The sequence below is a fragment of the Balaenoptera ricei genome, chromosome 3 (genome assembly GCF_028023285.1).
Source record: "Balaenoptera ricei isolate mBalRic1 chromosome 3, mBalRic1.hap2, whole genome shotgun sequence".
NCBI lineage: Eukaryota > Metazoa > Chordata > Mammalia > Artiodactyla > Balaenopteridae > Balaenoptera > Balaenoptera ricei.
Window position 1 is genome coordinate 101,402,921 of NC_082641.1, and position 17,474 is coordinate 101,420,394.

The 17,474-nt window shown below is 39.4% G+C and overlaps 1 protein-coding gene across 4 annotated transcripts in view; it reads left to right on the forward strand.

The window, feature by feature from the left end:
• Window positions 1-17,474, forward strand: part of LOC132362459 (zinc finger protein 474-like) — a 100,463-nt gene that overhangs the window by 14,271 nt on the left and 68,718 nt on the right. For all 4 annotated transcript variants that reach the window (XM_059916948.1, XM_059916945.1, XM_059916947.1 and 1 more), the window contains exon 3: window positions 15,253-16,488. In XM_059916948.1, the coding sequence (XP_059772931.1) occupies window positions 15,466-16,488 (1,023 nt within the window). In that variant the 5' untranslated portion in view covers window positions 15,253-15,465. The remainder of the gene's footprint in view (window positions 1-15,252; window positions 16,489-17,474) is intronic.

The following is a 17,474-nucleotide window of genomic DNA, read 5'->3' on the forward strand; positions in this document are numbered from 1 at the left end:
ATGAAATAATTCTCAAGACAGAGAGGAAAGAAAAGCCTTTTTAGTCACCTTAACAGTTAATTGCCATATATGTCTTTTAGTGGAGTAGCCTTTGCAGATGGGACTTCTGGGCCTAAAAGGACAGGAAAGGTAAAGGAGGAGAATGAAAGGAAGAGGATGCTCACGATGACTCTTGTTGGTGTCCCATGGACCTTGGCTGATGGCATTCTCTGAAACGTTCACCTGGAGGCTAGGATAACCACAAACCTTCACAGAAAAACTACAAAGGAAAAGAGCTCTGCTAGACCCTAGGATTGGTCCATCTGTCCTATATGTAGATAGTAGGATCACATAATTCAAATAATGCCACAGTAAGAGTACAGTAGTTGCATCCATGAAGGAAAGGCCAAGACCATCACTGAAGCATTACTATTATTGAGAATCTGATTGCTTTTTTTCAAAAAAGACTTCTTATTTTGATAAAAAGATATGCCTCTGTTTCTTTAAGTGACTAGAGTAGGATTATTTTTATTTGTAGTGACACACAATCCTAACAGATACATATGTGAAGTAAACATACTGTAATAGCCTATTAACTCATAGATGGAAGGATTGGATTATTTGGAAATATCTCTAATGGTGGTCGTGATAATGGGAACTCAAAAATTATGTCCAAAATATCTGTTCCAGGCTCCACTGCCAGAGGCAGCATTCTGGGCTGAATGAATTATTAAATATTTCCAGCTCCAGCCAGGCCTTCTTAGTGGACTCAAGTGTACTTAGGGCATTTATTATAAGTATACATGTGCATGGAAACACAGGGGAATCAAACAGCCAGGCCTCAGGAAGCTCAAGAACTACCTGTTCCAGGGGAATTCCTAGCCAAAAAGTTGAGCGGACTCTTGTTCTCCAGGCCAAACACCAAAATAATTAATAGGTAATTTTTATAAAAGCTTCAGAATTCTAGAGGGAAATCAAAGGAATTTTCAACCAAGTTCTTTTCATTTCTGCTGATTATTCAGTGTTAATAATCAGGTATTATCCCCATTGGCTTTTCAGCTCTATACTCATTGGCTCGCTTTCTTGAATTGTTTCAAAAGCCTGAGTAGAACTAGAGACCCCAACCTGCTTTCCTTTTTGGGGAGGTGAATAAAGAGCCCTATCCACAATCAAGCTCTGCAAGCCTGACCCGGTCACTGCTTTTCCACCTGTGAGGTGGCCTTCTTCCTCTTTTATATCTGACATTACAGACATTAGTAACATCTGAATATAATTTCTCATTTCTTATTTGGAACATTGTGACAAGCTTCTTCCATTCTCTAATAGAATTATCACAAATTTCCAGGAGTGCAGATATTCTCTAGAAATAGTGCAAGATATAAAGACTAAAGAACATTGTATGTCTTCTGCACCCAGGCAGCAGTGACAGCCCCTCATGGTTGCTCACCTGAGTGTTCCAACATTGGCCTGTTCCCATGCTCTACCCTGTTTCACCCACAGTCACTCCATCTCCTTCTTTTCTATCTTCTTTTTTTTTTAATTTTTAAAAATTGAAGTGTAGTTGATTTACAATGTTGTGTTAGTTTCAGGTGTACAGCAAGGTGATTTGTGTGTGTGTGTGTGTGTGTGTATGTATATATACACATATATATATATATACACAAGTATATATATTCTTTTTCAGATACTTTTCCATTAGGTTATTACAAGATATTGAATATAGTTCTCCATGATATGCGGTAGGTCCTTATTGTTTATCTATTTTATATAGAGTAGTTTATATCTGTTAATCCCAAACTCCTAATTTATCCACCATCTCCCTCCCCACCTTTCCTCTTTGGTAACCATAAGTTTGTTTTCTATGTCTGTGGGTCTATTTCTGTTTTGTAAATAAGTTCATTTGTATCATTTTTTTTGTAGATTCCACATGCAAGTGATATCATATGATATTTGTCTTTGTCTGACTTACTTCACTTAGTATGATAATCTCTAGGTCCATCCATGTTGCTGCAAATGCCATTATTTCATTCTTTTTATGGCTGAGTAATACTCTGTTGTATATATATTTCACATCTCCTTTTTTATTTTATTTTATTTTATTTTTTATTAATTTTTATTGGAGTATGGTTGCTTTACAATGTTGTGTTAGCCTCCACTGCACAACAAAATGAATCAGCCATACACATACAGATATCCCCTCCCTTTTGGACTTCCCTCCCATTTAGGTTACCACAGTGCATTAGGTAGAGTTCCCTGTGCTATACAGTATGTTCCCATCAGTTGTCTGTTTTATACATAGTATCAATAATGTATATGTGTCAATCCCAGTCACCCAATTCCTCCCACCCCACCTCTTTCCCCCTTGGTATCCATGCAACTGTTCTCTACGTCTTTGTCTCTGTTTCTGCTTTGCAAATAAAATCATCTGTACCATTTTTCTAGATTCCACATATATGCATTATTATACACTATTAGCTTTTCTCTTTCTGGCATACTTCACTCTGTATGACACTCTCTAGGTCCATCCACATCTACATCTACCCAATGTAGATCCATTGGGTCTACAAATGACCCAATTTTGTTCCTTTTTATGGCTGAGTAATATTCCATTGTATATATGTACCACATCTTCTTTATCCTTATCCATTCATCTGTCTGTGGACATTTAGGTTGCTTCCATGTCTGGCTATTGTAAATAATGCTGTTATGATCATTGGGGTACACATATCTTTTCAAATTAGAGTTTTCTCTGGGTATATGATCAGGAGTGGTATTGCAGGATCATATGGTAACTCTATTTTAATTTTTTTAGAGAACCTCCATACTGTTCTCCACAGTGGCTGCATCAATATACATTCCCACCAATGGTGTAGGAGGGTTCCCTTTTCTCCACACCCTCTTTAGCATTTATTATTTGTGCTCTTTTTGATGATGGCCATTCTTATTTGTGTGAGGTGATACCTCATTGTAGTTTTGATTTGCATTCCTCTAATAATTTGTGATGTTGAACATCTTTTCATGTGCCTTTTGGCCATCTGTGTAGGTCTTCTTTGGAGAAATATTTAGCTCTTCTACATAGTCTGTCTTCTTCTTAGTCATAAATTATTTGTTGTGATGTTTCATGCTGCTGTTCTTCAGCTTCACAACTCTTTCTCAGTGTCCTTTCTGCTTTAGCAACCATTGCTGTTATCTTTTCCAAGAGAGGAATTGTGATTGAACCAGTTCATCTGTTCATGTCCAGCCATGTCATAGACTACTGGTGAGCCTATGATGGATAGCCCTTGTCCAATGCCCGAGTTCTGACACAATCAGCTTGGGTTGGGGATCAGGAGTTAAATAATATGCTACAGTACATGACCACCCAGGGCCACCTATCCGGTGAGGGGGTGGGGCAGGTTTCCATAGCAGAGGCTGAGTATGACAAGCACCATAATTATAATATTTCATACTGCTTTGATCTGATAATTTTAGAAAATGTACTCATATTTCCCATAACTTTTCAGTATTTTTTTTCCTTTTCAGGACTACAGGTCGGATTGTCTTTTAATGAAATATGAATAAAATGTTATTTGAATTAGCTGCAGAATGAAAACTTTGGAATTCATCAGAATATTTTTAAAAAGGAAGAATAATTTTAAAAATCTATAGTTAGTCTTCTAATTACATTTTTCAGCCTGCAGGATTATTTACGAAAATATGGGGCAGAAGACCTATTAGAACCATATAATAACAATTATGATATCATACTTACCACCTACCAGACAGTGTGCTAAGCATTTTATCTTACTTTTAATCCTCATAGTAACTCTGCAAGGTGTTACCATCCTACCAAACATAAGGTGAAATTGAGGCACAGAGAGGTTACATATCCCACGATTCCATAGCTGATAGACATTTTGGAGCAAGTGTTTAAAATAGACCTGAGTTTATTGCAGAAGTACTTTAAAGTGGAGATTAACAGAGTATTACTGGGTTCTTGGTGTAAGCTACTTTTTCTGCTTTTACTTAGCAAATTAGACTGAACCAATGTATTTGAGAGCTTGCTTGAACTTGGACTCTATTTCCCAGATGTGTTAGTGAAATCTTGATTAAGATTTTAATGACCTGAGCCCATGACACACAGAAAGAGGCATGGGAATTGATTTAGCATCCAAAGGGAAGATGCTGTTGTAAATAAACTCTTTCATTCTTGAAGCTCTGTCTAAATGCAGCAAAATTCTACAGCAGAAGTTCACTTTCTAGTCCAGAAGTATTTGTCAAGATTTTTAGCAAAAATGTTTAGACATATGTCAGCTACTAGTAACATAAGATGGGACATGGAGCTAACTGCCTGAAGCAACATTAAACAGGATTTCAGAATTGGAAGGAGCATACAAGTCTGGCTCTGTGTAGTATACATAGTCTCAAGAAGTTAGGTACAAATTGCATTTAATAAATCAGAGGGATCTATTTTCCTACTAAATGTTTACTTGCAGAGTAAACTCTGCAATGGATCCTTTTAGGAAACCAAAGAACTTCCTTTGCCTAGTCTTTAAATGTTAAATGTTGATGTTCTCCAGATTTCCTCACTCATGATCTTTTTTCAGTTGTATGTTATATATAAGAAACTCTATAAAAGTTCCCCATTTCCTATAGGGAAATCAAAATTCTTGAGATTAGTTATAAGGCTTTTCATAATTTGTTCCCAGTATACCTTCCCAATTACTTATATAAGTTATTCACCATTCTTTTCCGTTTCTCACTTTACCTACTACCCACCTTACTGCCCATCTACACACACGCACACACACACAAAACCACTCACATCCATCTACAAACTCATATATACACATCCATTTACATACTCATATCCATCTACACACTCACACCCACACACCCATATACATACACACTCACACTCTTCCACTCACACCTATTCACACCCCCCAATCACTGACACCCATGTACATATACACATTCACTTACATCCATACACATACCACATCTAACAATTCACACATCTATCCATACGCTCATATCACACCCATCCACTCACAGTCATGTACATACCCACACCTATCCACTCACCATCTACACACTCACATGTACATACGCTCACACTCATACACATACATTCATATAAATACCTATAATCTCACCCATCTGCCTTCCCATTTGCTCAAAGTAATCCTTATGTCAAAGTGGCATATTCTGATTCCTACAATTCTAAATAGGAAATGACTCTACAAAATGGAAATGTGTTTTCAGCTCAGATTCGAAACTGGAAGTAACCCTTTCCATCCAGGAAGGGTTTAAACATCCACCTCCAATTGTTAGAGAAGGCTGACTGAGGTCCTGAGGACAGAGTCAAAAGGAGAGAAGGAAACTATTATGCATGCAGCACTTTGACAAGAAATAGAGTCAGTTAACCAAGAGCGGAGTGTATTAAAGTCAAGTTTCTGAAGATAATAGTTAATAAAGACTCTACCAGTTGTAAATATGCAGATACAGAAACAAAGAATACAGTCAAAGAGGACAGGGGAGAGCAAGCTTGAAGTGTGTACAGGAAAGACACATAGACCACACAGAGGAGAATGCAAAATCTGAAGGATTATTTCTTCAGTCACACTGGTTGAGGATTCTCACAAGAGCTAGAGAGAGATACTGGAACCCATTCTATAATGTTATGTGAATATTTATGTTTTCGTTACTATAGAGTAAATTGAATTATAATTCTCATTGTAGAGAGCTGACTGGGGCTTCTCAGCAAGGCCCCTGGGATGGAGTCACTGTGGTGGGGTTTCCAATGGAGATTAGAGCTGGGTGGCCCTGAGCTGACTATTAAGATTCTAGATCACAGGGGGGCCAAAACTAGTTGAGCAACATCTTTGCAGAAGGCTCCATTCACAATGCTGATCTCTTTCTTTTGGGGTCTTCTATTACTGCCTTAGCAAAATACCATAAAATAAGCAGCTTAAAAGAACCCCAATCCATTATCTTATCATTCTGTAAGTCAATAGTCCAACATGGGTGTCCTGGGGTAAAATCAAGGTGTCAGCAGACTGTGTCCCTTTTCGAAGACCCTGTGTTTGTTTCCTTGTCCTTCCCAGCTTCTAGAGCCACCCACATTGCTTGCACACAGCCTCTTCCCTCCACTTCTTTTAAAGTCAGCAATGACTACTTGAATCCCTTTTTCCTTCAGCTGTCCCATCTCTTTCACTAGATGGGGGAAAGTTTCTCTACTTTTGAGAACTCATGTGATTAGATTGGTTCCGTCACTTCTCATCCTGCTTTCTCCAGAATATAATGGAGTTGAAATATAAGACACACTTTTCTAGTGGTGAGCTGGTCTGTGTCTTCAGAGCAAATTAGCAGTGGGGTCAACCACAGGATGCCGCATTCTTCACTCCCTTGCAGATGGCACCTTGTCCTTAATGTGCTGGGTTGTCCTTCTAGACTTAAAGTGGAGACAGACAGACAATGGGAACAATGAAACAAAGAGAAAGAGAGCACAGGCAGTGGGAGAAAAGAAGCCTGCTGAAAACACAAGAAACAGTAAAAAACAGCATTCACAGAATTGATTTTAAATTGAATTCTTCCAATCAAATGTTCCAATCTTTCTGATCCTAGGTGTGACTTAAAACACACAGAGATCTTCCTTTTGTTTATTAAAGGAAAAGAGAACAAAGCAGTTGATAGTCTCACTGACTTCCTTGCTATTTGATATTTATTGGGCATGGGGTGGAAGGAGGTTTTCAGTAAACTTTAAACCACAAAAAATTTAAACTACAAACTAAGAACGTTTGCAAATAAAGAGCTGTCACCACATTTTATGTTTGGCCTGGGCTCTGGGGATGTGGAGAATGAACAAGTTTCTCCTAGACACCAAGAGACTCCTTTTAGTGGTTTTCTCCAGCAGGGGATAGCCTTTGTAAGATTTCCTGAGCAATGAGAGGTTGTAGTCGGGGATTCTAACCATCGACAAGTTCAAACCATCTGGCCTGTGAAAGAATTCCTTGTTCACAAAGTTCAGAGATGTTGAATGAATGACAATAGCTTTTTAATGACTTATTTACATAGGAGGATGAGAGATGTGGGGAGAAGAGCAACAGAAAGCCCCTGTTCAGAAACAGCCTTCAGCTGGTGGGCGTACCCAAACGACCGAGACTCCAGGGTCACCACCAGAGAAGACATGCTAAACGTATCAGGAAATAAGAGGCACATTCATTTACACAAAGCAGAAACCCAGCCTTGCCTTATGGGCTCCACCCTGGTATTGACTTTCTTCCCAGGGACTTTCCTCAGAAACAGCTTTGCGTAGAGAGAGCATTATTAACAAAGGGTGTTGATGTCTGTAACGAATGGTAATGATGATCAGTTTAAGTGTTAACCAGGCTTTGGGAGGCACGGACCTCCTGGAGGTGGGTAGAGCTAAGGCACAACTTTGAGGCTCTTGTAGGACAAGTGGGTGATGTGGTTAAAAAAGTTTCCTTCAGAATACAGTGAGGCCCATCTGTCTTATGCCAATCTATCTTGGCCAAGAAGATCCCATCAAGGGCAGCTATATTCTTCATTGTGTTTGTTTCAGCCTGGAGGCACTAGTCTAGTAACTGCACTTCTGACACTAATACTCTGTGGCTTGGAAGTCTTTGCCAAAGATATTGCACTGAGTTAGCTCTCTGAGACAGTAAATCAAGAGTGTGAAGACGGTGGGAACTCTGTGCAAGCATATCACATAATGGGAACTGGTAAACAATGAATCTATTTGTAATTCTTTTTAAAATTTAATACTGAAACAAGGGTATCTGTAGTTTTTTCCCCCATTATTTTTGATCATAATACATCAAATTTAGACACTTAATAGATATTGGATATCTCATTCTTTATGAGAAGGAATTACTGTACTGTGCTGTTCTTATACATTTTCAGTTTAAACTAACATAGATGATACTTGAGAAAATGGTCAGCTTGGCAGAAAGAAAAAGTTCACTGAATTCTATAATCCCTGCAAGGAAGAATAAGTCTCTTAGGAAGTATTTCCAGCCCAAATCTTGGAAATGTAACAATAGTCTATATTATTAATAGCCTATTTATGGTTCTTTTTATTGACTGGTTCTTTCTTAATCTAATAACTTAAGATATCCAACATTCTTCATCTGGGAAATCATTTAATGGTAAATCAAAGGCCACTGACTAAAGCAGAAGAGTAGCTCTTATTATATCAATGGATAACTAAATAATTATGGGAATGCTTCCAAAAAGTACAGATGGTTTCCAAAACACATTTCTTGCCTGTTTGTGTTTTTCTTTTTCCTTTCTTTCTTTCTTCCTTTTTTTTTTTTTCCTTCTATCATCTCTCCTGTGGCTGATCTAAACACAGGATGCTTGATTTTTTTTTTTTTTCTTTCTGAAATTAGGTTCATCATTTCCTATGACCCTTTAATAATGTACGAAAATTCCTTCTCAGGTCACTGGTTCTTTTCTTTTTTGCCTTGGATATTTCCCTCCTTCCTTGAACCAAGTATTTCATCCTGACTCAACTTTCATTAGGAAGTTTCCCTTCTGTATTTTTACCAATAAGTACGTCATGTTTTTAGTAGTTATCTCCCATAGAAAAGACTTCAACTGGGTTCTCAGTTTTCCGAGGGCAAGTGCTCCTTATCGTGATTTTCAAATATTTAACTGAGGGGAAAAATGGAGGAAAAGGGCATTTTAAAGCTAGAATCACAAAAGGTCACAAACTCAAATGAGTTTGAGAATCAAGCATGAATTGTGAATTGAACAAGGGACTGATGAGAAACTTTGCAAGAGTGAAGACTGGCTGTCCGATCTATAGGTTCAGCCCTTACTCAATATCCCAGCTTATGTTCGATGTTGCCACGTTGGAAGATGGGCTCTAGGCCTGATCTTCCAATTCTTCAAAAGAAACCAAAAATCTCAATTTTGTGTGACATCTCTCAATTTTAAAATAATGGCAACTAATTCAAACATTTTTAACTCTATGCAGGCCAAAAGGGGCATATCTATGAGCCAGGTCTGGCTTATGAAACATTTCTTTAAAGTCTTGAAAAAGAGCTATTGGAATAGAGTTATTTTATTGGAATCGAACTATCCCAGATGTCAGAAAATATGGCATGTAGATTTGTTTGTTATTCAATGGCCTGACTCTCCCAGTTTTTTGTCTATCCTTTGAATTTCTATACAGTATAGGCCTCTAATGAGACTATCCTGGTGGTTTCCATAACCAGTTCTCCATCACTCCAAATGTCAATATTACAATTACACAACCATACCTGTGTGGCATTTATGACTCTTGAGTACTCTGTGATTTGGATACTCAATATAGAGTGAAAATTACAGGCTCGGTCTAATAATAGCTTTCATAGGGTGATATTATGAGCCTTAACATAAAATGCCCTTGCAGAAGGCTCTACTTAGAAGCATAAAGAGTGCATTTCTCCCATTTTTGGTTTTCATAGCTTTCCTAACACCATAGACTATTATGTCTACACCTGACAATTAGATGGAATAAAAGTGAAAGAACTTATATCTTGGTTTAAAATTCTTCACAGTGAAGGAGAGACAAGGAAGGGGAAAATTTTCATTAGCTATTCAAAATCAGCCTGGGAATGTCAGTATGGACACCCAGATTCCCTAGAAGTCATGCCTCAGGCTAAATGGCTTTTCTGAAAGTGTTTCCATTTTTTACCTTTCAAACATCCTCTCCTGTCTTTCCCAAGCCCTACCACCTCCAGTTCCCAGTTGCTCTTTTGTCCACGCATATCAGAATTACTGAGGACTGCAAATGCCACTGGCCCAGGAGCTACCCAGAAGGGAGTACAGAGAACCAACCAGGGTGACTGGACCAGCTCCCCTCAACACTTCCTGGTCACCTCTGATCTATGAACGGGATTGCCTTACTCTGACTCCCTCTGTGGCTGCGGTGGCCTTATGGCTGGGTAGTCAGTACAGGAAGAGTATCATATAAAATTAAGAAGAATATGAATATGCCTAAAATGGCAGGTTTCCCCTTATGATATAATTCAGTTGATCACAATGGAAGAGCAACATTTTCTAGCTCTTGAAGGCTAGTGATGGTGCAAACATTATAAAGATATGTTTTCAGTGATCTGAATGAGTTGAGGTCTGAATATTAAGCATCACATTATTTTCTAAGATGCTATGAAATAATTCATTTGAGTTTATTGCAATAGTAAGGTAATATGCAGCTTGAATATCACAGATTTTTATTGCTTATATTCTGAGAGTGGCTGTATCAGTCAAGAGACAGAAACCATACCAGTTACTTAAACAGAGAGAATATAAAGAGTTGTTAACCAGGAATGAAGTTGTTACCTAGGTAACTAGCAGAGTAAAAAGAGAGAACTATTGTATAAGGGAGGTGGCAGCTACCATTCCTAGGGCTGAAGGATCAGAGGGAAGAGGTTTGAATTATTACGACTTAGCAACTTAGAAGAAGCACCCTGTGGAGCTGAAAATCCGATTTCCAAAGAGGAAGAACAGACTGGCTGATGGTGCTGTCTGCTGGGGGAGGGGAAATCAATCTGATTTGCAAATGTTGCAAAAACTGTAAACTGGTTTCAGCTACTGCTACAGGAAAGAACTGCTTTTGCTGAGATAAAGAAGTATTGCTGGGGTGATACTCACAAGAACCAAAAGCAGGCAAGAAACCCTTTAAAAAGACACAAGTCTCCTCTCTCCTCTAACCTCACATTTTCCCCCCATTACCAGTATTGGTAAATCGTAATGCAAGGCTGGCTGGCAAAACAGACATGGGGTGTGCAGAGTCTCAGTGCCAGCATCACAAAGATGGATATAGGAAAGAGAGTATGGAATACAGAGACAATGCATTAATAACTAGCACAACAATGATGCCTCCTAGCTCTTTCAAACTCTCATGGAAAAAAAATAGGATTCTATCCTTCTGAAGCAAAATGTCAATTATTTTTTTTCTTAAAAAAAAAATTTCCAGAAAAGGAAGTATTGTGAATCAGTTCCTTAAGAACCATTGGCTCAGTATTTAAAGTTTCAAGCTTTTTTATTTCTGGTTTTTAGGAAAAAGTGTATATTTAATGTCAATTTTGCCTCATAAAACCTCTCAGTTTTTTTCCTCATCAAAAAAAGGTCCTGAAATTTGAAATGTCACTATTAGAATTCATTTTGTGCCTAGATAAGGACAACTATTAAACTATAACTCAGTGTTAGGTTTTCGCATGAGTAAAAGACTCTTAAAAATTGGCCAAAATACAAATACACATTTATTTCTCTTATGTAAATAAGGCCCAAGGAAGGCACTCCAGAGCTTCTATGATGGCTCTAATATAATCAGGGACCGAAGTTCATCAACATCTCTACTCTGTCATGTCAAGGGTTACACGAATGTAATCTGGCCCAAGATGGCTGCTAGAGCTCCAGCCATCAGTTATCAGCATGAAGGAAGGGCAGAGGAGCAGGTTGTGTCCCCTACTTTTCAATAAGAGTTTTTACAAGTGTCACATAATATTTCCACTAGCTACAAAGAAACCTGTAGGCTTTTGGCTGGGGAATCATGTGCCCAGCTAGAAAGTGGGGCTCTGTTAACTTGAGAGAATTTGCACAGAGTAACTATTGGTAGGGAACTAGCTGTCTCTGCCAGACTCTGGGAGGGATATTACCTCATCGATCATAATTCTTGGTGTAAAAGAGTCTATTAGCTCTTTTCTGAAAGCAAGATTTCATTGGTAAGGAAGACTGGAGTGTATATGAGGGTACCAGGCAGGGGAGGCTACTGAATGGGGTGGATGGGGGATATTGAAGACAAACCTCCTCTATTTTATAATTTTACTCAGAGCCAGCATAAGTCCCAACTCCACCTTTCTTATTTATTCATTTGTCCATTTAAAGAATTTGGATTCTATACTAACAGAGAAAAGGTCATGTAGCACATGCTTATTTTGTTTCAAAGAGCTAAATTATTTTTCAAAAGACTTCATCACACTTCTGCTTGTGTTCTTTCCCTTCTCTTTTAGAGAAACACCTCCTAATGCTAAGATGGGTTTTGGATTTTCATGGTTATTATATTCATCTTTGTGAGCTTGTCTCTCCCTTCCCATGAACACCAAAGGGCATGGAAAAATGGCATCATATTGATAAAACGTGATGCCTTCCAAGACATTCTTTAAACAGTCTATTTGCAAATATGGTCAAAATGAATAATTCAGGCCAGTTGGAGTGAACATTTCTCCATGGATGCTTGGGGTGAAACTGGCTGGCTTTGCAAAGTGGTTCTCTTTATAAACTAGCAACATTGCTTTACGATGTATCTGGGTGACAGGCCAAATTCTTAAGTGATTTAAGTGTATGTATTTAGTATTTTCGAGCACTCTCACTTTTAGAACTAACTTATAGCATAGAGCAGCTGACTATGCTGTGCCTTGTCACATTGCCTTAGCAGAATCACTGGCAGAAACATCATAAATTTCTCCAGTTCCCCAAAATTTCACTCGCTTCTAGCTACCTCATCTTCCATACATTGATACATTTCATCACAATAAGACAATTTTCAGGAGGACACTGGAGGAAGAAAGAGGATGATTAAAAAAGAAAAGATGAAGATTCAATAGGAATTTTATGATGCTTTGTCATTTTTGCTGCAGAGAAAATATTTGTAGTGCACAAGCACCTGCATGCATAAAGATCCATCCCTAATCAAAATAGTGACAGGGCTGAAAACTGAATGCCATCTGACCTCTTTGGGAAGCCTTCACTTTCACCCTGAAGCCAATTCCCCTCACCCACCACCTGCAGCTAGTAGTATAGATTTTTATTAAGGATATTGGTGAGATCAGGAAAGGATTATGTATAGCACACCACACAGAGAAAAACTTCATCTAGAAAACCATTCACAGCAAAATAAAATGAACCCTATCACTTAAGGAAAAACGCTGTCTTCAGTAACCTCAGTTTCTCACCTGCTTTTTCCATCTTGGAGATTTCTCTTCTTCTGTGCCCTATTCCCCTCCTCCCTTTCACCTCTTCCTTCTTCTGAAAGGGATCATAAAAGCAGGTGAGAGCTTAGTTACCTTCCCATGGGGCATATGAATTGTACATTAAAACAGGGATAAAAAACTTAGGAGAAGAAGCTCTGCCGGTGGAATTTTAGGCAGAATGAATAATGGAAAGAGTCGAGCATTGGAGCCAAAGAGAGCTGGAATTGATTCCCAGTTCTGTCGTTTAGAAACTGACTGTCTTGGGCAAGTTACTTGTCTTTTCTGAGTCACAGTTTCTTCATTTGTAAAAAGAAAATAATAATACCTGCCTCATAATCTTTTGAGAATTAAATGAAATTATGTAAATAAAAATTAGTACAATATCTGATGCATAGTTGGCACTCAATAAATACTAGTTCTCTTACTTTATGATTAGGGAGATGGAGGAGGTGTTGGGGCAAGTCATGGGGCTTTCTCAGAATTCTCATCTCCAGGGAGCAGTGTGGGGAGGGGGGAAGACTGCAAGCAAGGTTAGGGAAGTAAGTTCATTTGATCGCATTGATTTTTCCAATCTGTCTCCTTAAGTACTTTTACTGTCTGCAACTTCCTGGTATCAAGGAAAATGGGAAACTGAACCAGGAGATCCTTGGTGAACAAGAAATCAGAACCAAAAAAGCAGAGTGGTTTGGAGGATTATTTCAGTCATGTGCTGTTTAAAACCTGATGAAATAATTTTACTGGATTCTTTGTGTTCTCTAGAGCCATTTTCTCTTTGGATGGTGATGATCAAGTGATAAATTTTGTTTCTTCAAGCTTCGTTTTCTGTGTTGGTCATTCTGTTTGGGGCCAACACATTCTTTTGTCACATGTGTTAACATCACTGTCTTAGGATCTGTCAAAATGAAGAATAACTTCCTTTTCTGTGCCAGACCCGATTTGATAGCCTTAATTGCAAAGATTTAGACCTTTCTTGGCACCAAAATATGGGAACTGGGTGCATATCTCACAGCTCTTTTTGTCCCTTATCAACCGCAATGCCCAAACAGTGTTTTGATATTACCAGCACGGCTGTCCTTGCTGTGCCTGAAGCCGTGTCTGCTGTGGTCTGCAGGGTCCAGCCTCAGAACAGGTGTTGCTCCCTCTGTGAATAGGAGCCTTTAATCCAGAGTGAGGTCATCCTTCAGGAAATGAAGAAGGTCCTAAGACTTTTGAAAATTATCTTTCTTGAGCTAGATTGTAGACCTGGGATAAAACTGACTCATGCCTTTACCCAAGGTAAAAACTCCTTTGGCTTCTGACCATAATGAGATCTTATCAGCCCTTTCTTCTGGTTTAATAAAATTGCTGGCCATGTTTTTTACAAAAGGTATTTTGAAGATGATAGATAGATAATATCTATACAGAAATATATCTATATAAAACAAGAACGTGAACACAATAGCTATAAAAAGAGCATCAAGTGAAGTCTGAGCATTTTCATCCCAGGAAAGAGGTACAGATATACTACCAGGAAGAGTATAGCCCTGGGTTGCATCCTTGGCTTGACAGTTATGACCACAATTTAATAATACTCCAGTGCCATGATGAAGAAGAGTGGATACCTGGTAGGTTACAAGAAGTTTACCTCTCTCTGATGGTTTCCCTGATAATCCTCCTATTCACTATTGTATTACTTCTTCTGCCGGTTCTTAACCCTAGGCCCATGGACACTCAAACATTTTAGCATATTACTATAGCTCAAGTAAAAGATAAATCACAACTAAAAATATTTGATAAATTATTTCAATAAAATTAGTTTCACTTGTACTAGTAAGAATTTTATTTTTTGCTTTTAAAATTATTATTCTGGGAAGAGGTCCCTAGGCTTCAAAGAACTGACAAAGGATTCCATGGCACTAAAAAGAATCCCTAAAGTAGTGGAAGGAGGTCTTTTTACATGATCTGCAGTTTCATTAATCTAATTTTCAGAGGCCTTGGTTCTCTCCTCCATGATCTCACCACCATGCCTCTTGGATTGTGCCATATATGTCTGTGATGTGCTATTAATGTCCATCTTCCTTTGGGCAGAACACTACTTTCAACACAATAACAGTGCAATTCATAATGGAAATTTCTTTCGTATTTATTTCAACATTTACTGAACAAATCCTAAGTGCTAGTTATTATGCTAGCCAAAGAGGATAGTAGGTCAAAAAAAAAAAAAAATCACGGTTCTTTATCAACTTAAAATCTAAGTGTGTGTGTGTGTGCGTGTGTGTGTGTGTGTTTGTATGTAATAACTTCTTGATTTATGCTTCCCCTGCAGATCTTGGAGGCATCTGAGGTTTCATGGGGACTTTCCAGCATTCCAGACTGCTGCCCTGCAATGAAGCTCTGAGTCACTGTCTTTGGGTCTAAGGTACTGGCTACAATGTGGAACCCCAGAACAGCCAACCTGACTAACCTTCACTCTAAGCAGAAGCCCAAAATATGTCTGGCCTGAAATCAGAGCAAGCACTCGAGAAAGACTTCTTTGTTAATGGAAAGAGGAAAGGAGAAAAGGGTTTCCAACACGTTGCAACAGTCTTTCCACCCTTCTAAAGAGCCCACCTCCCTTATAAACCAAGCTGTTCTATCTAGTGCATCCCATTCTAGCTTTTTGCCAGAAATAGAGCATGTCAATCCTGGTGAAAAAATAAAGACGAACCCTCAGAAAAATAGACCTGGAACTGTAATACTCCTAAAACGGTCCAGTAGGAGGATTATGTCGGAAAGTCAACCCAGCCCCCCTGTGATCCCATCCCGCAGGCCCGGGTTCCAGGTGTGCTATATTTGTGGCCGAGAATTTGGGTCCCAATCGCTTGGCATTCACGAGCCCCAGTGCTTGGAGAAGTGGCATACTGAAAACAGCAAGTTGCCCAAGCCCCTGAGGAGGCCAGAACCTTCCAAACCACTGCCTCTCAGTGGAAGTGGATCCTACAATCTTCAGGCAGCATTCCAGAGTTCCCAGGCTCAGCTGCTGCCCTGTGAATCCTGTGGCCGCAAGTTCTTGCCAGATCGGCTTCTTGTTCATCAGAGAAGCTGCAAGCTGAAGGGTGAGGGGCCCAGGGCACCAAATCCCAACAGTTCTGATAATCTTGCTGCTCTCAAGAAAGCTTCTGTTGGCCTCCCAACCCGACCAAGGGCTCTCATCTGCTGCGTTTGTGGTAGGGAATTTGGCACTCTGTCCCTTCCTATACATCAGCCCAAATGCCTGGAAAAGTGGAAAATAGAAAATGACCGGCTCCCCAGGGAGTTCTGCCAGCCACTACCGCGGAAGCCTCAGCCCCTTCCAACTGGACAGTCCAACCAAGAGGGGCCGAGTCAAGCTCAGCTCGTACCCTGCCCAAATTGTAGCCGTACCTTTGCCCCTGACAGCCTTCTGGTACACCAGAGAAGTTGTACAGCTCAACCTAGTGGGCCAAAAGTTCAGGATTTGACATTATGGAGTAAAGGTGGCCTCAAACAGTCCACTAATTCCAAGCAGCAAAGGAACATGGCAGTACCCACTGTGACTGATAAGGTAATTCGTGCCACATGATACACACTGGGTGGGTCTAGGGGATACATTCTGCCTCCAGGGGAATGAGAGAAAAATGTCCCCAGAATCAGCTCCCTCAGCTCCTAGGATGGTTTCTTTCAATGCCTTATTTCTGCCTCAGTGCAGCCTAAGTTGACCCCCTGTCAGACTCCAGGGCTATATCTCTGTTGGCAAAGTAGATATAAAAACACCCTTGCCTGGTGGATTCATAGTCCTCTTCCATTCTGCTGCCTAAAAGAGAGATGGACTTCTTTCTTCCTTGATCCCTCATACCAATAATCCTTGGGAGAGACTGTTATTTGAAAATGAGTCAGTAATGCTGTGTCTACATTACAGAGATATAATTCCCATTCCAACAGCCAATATTTATTACTGGTTTATTTTAGTCATCTACCTTAGGAATTCATTTTTGGCAATGCTGGTTATACTGAGTTTATCGTACTAAAATAAAATCTGTGTCAAAAACCCCAAATGACTTTAGCAGTAATTAAACACTGGAGCACTTGCAGAAATAAACATGCTCTAAAATGCAGCATGTTTTCTTTTAACACTTATATGGTTGTAGTATCTGGGGAATTAACCCCAGTGCAGACCCAAAGCCAACTAGATGTGTTCATGGATCTAGGAAGTGCTCAGTTTCCTCTGCTTCTCTGTACCCTGTGTTTGGGTCAGACACCAAGCCATGACTTGGGCAGTTGTAAATAAGCATGACTCCAGGGATCCCCAACCTGTATGGTGAAATGTTGTTGGGCCTTCACCTGAAATTTCATCATCAACCAGGACTGGGGAAGGATGCAAGATAGGGTGTGGTCCATGTGTTTTGTCCTTCCATGAAGCCAGGGAAGTGGTTGTGCTGCCATGTGTCACACCTTACAGAACATCAAGTCGTGAGAAATAGGGGGTGGTCAAAGTCTTTTCTCAGTGACTTGCTACTTGAAATGTCCCATCTGCAGGGTTCTTTAAACGAA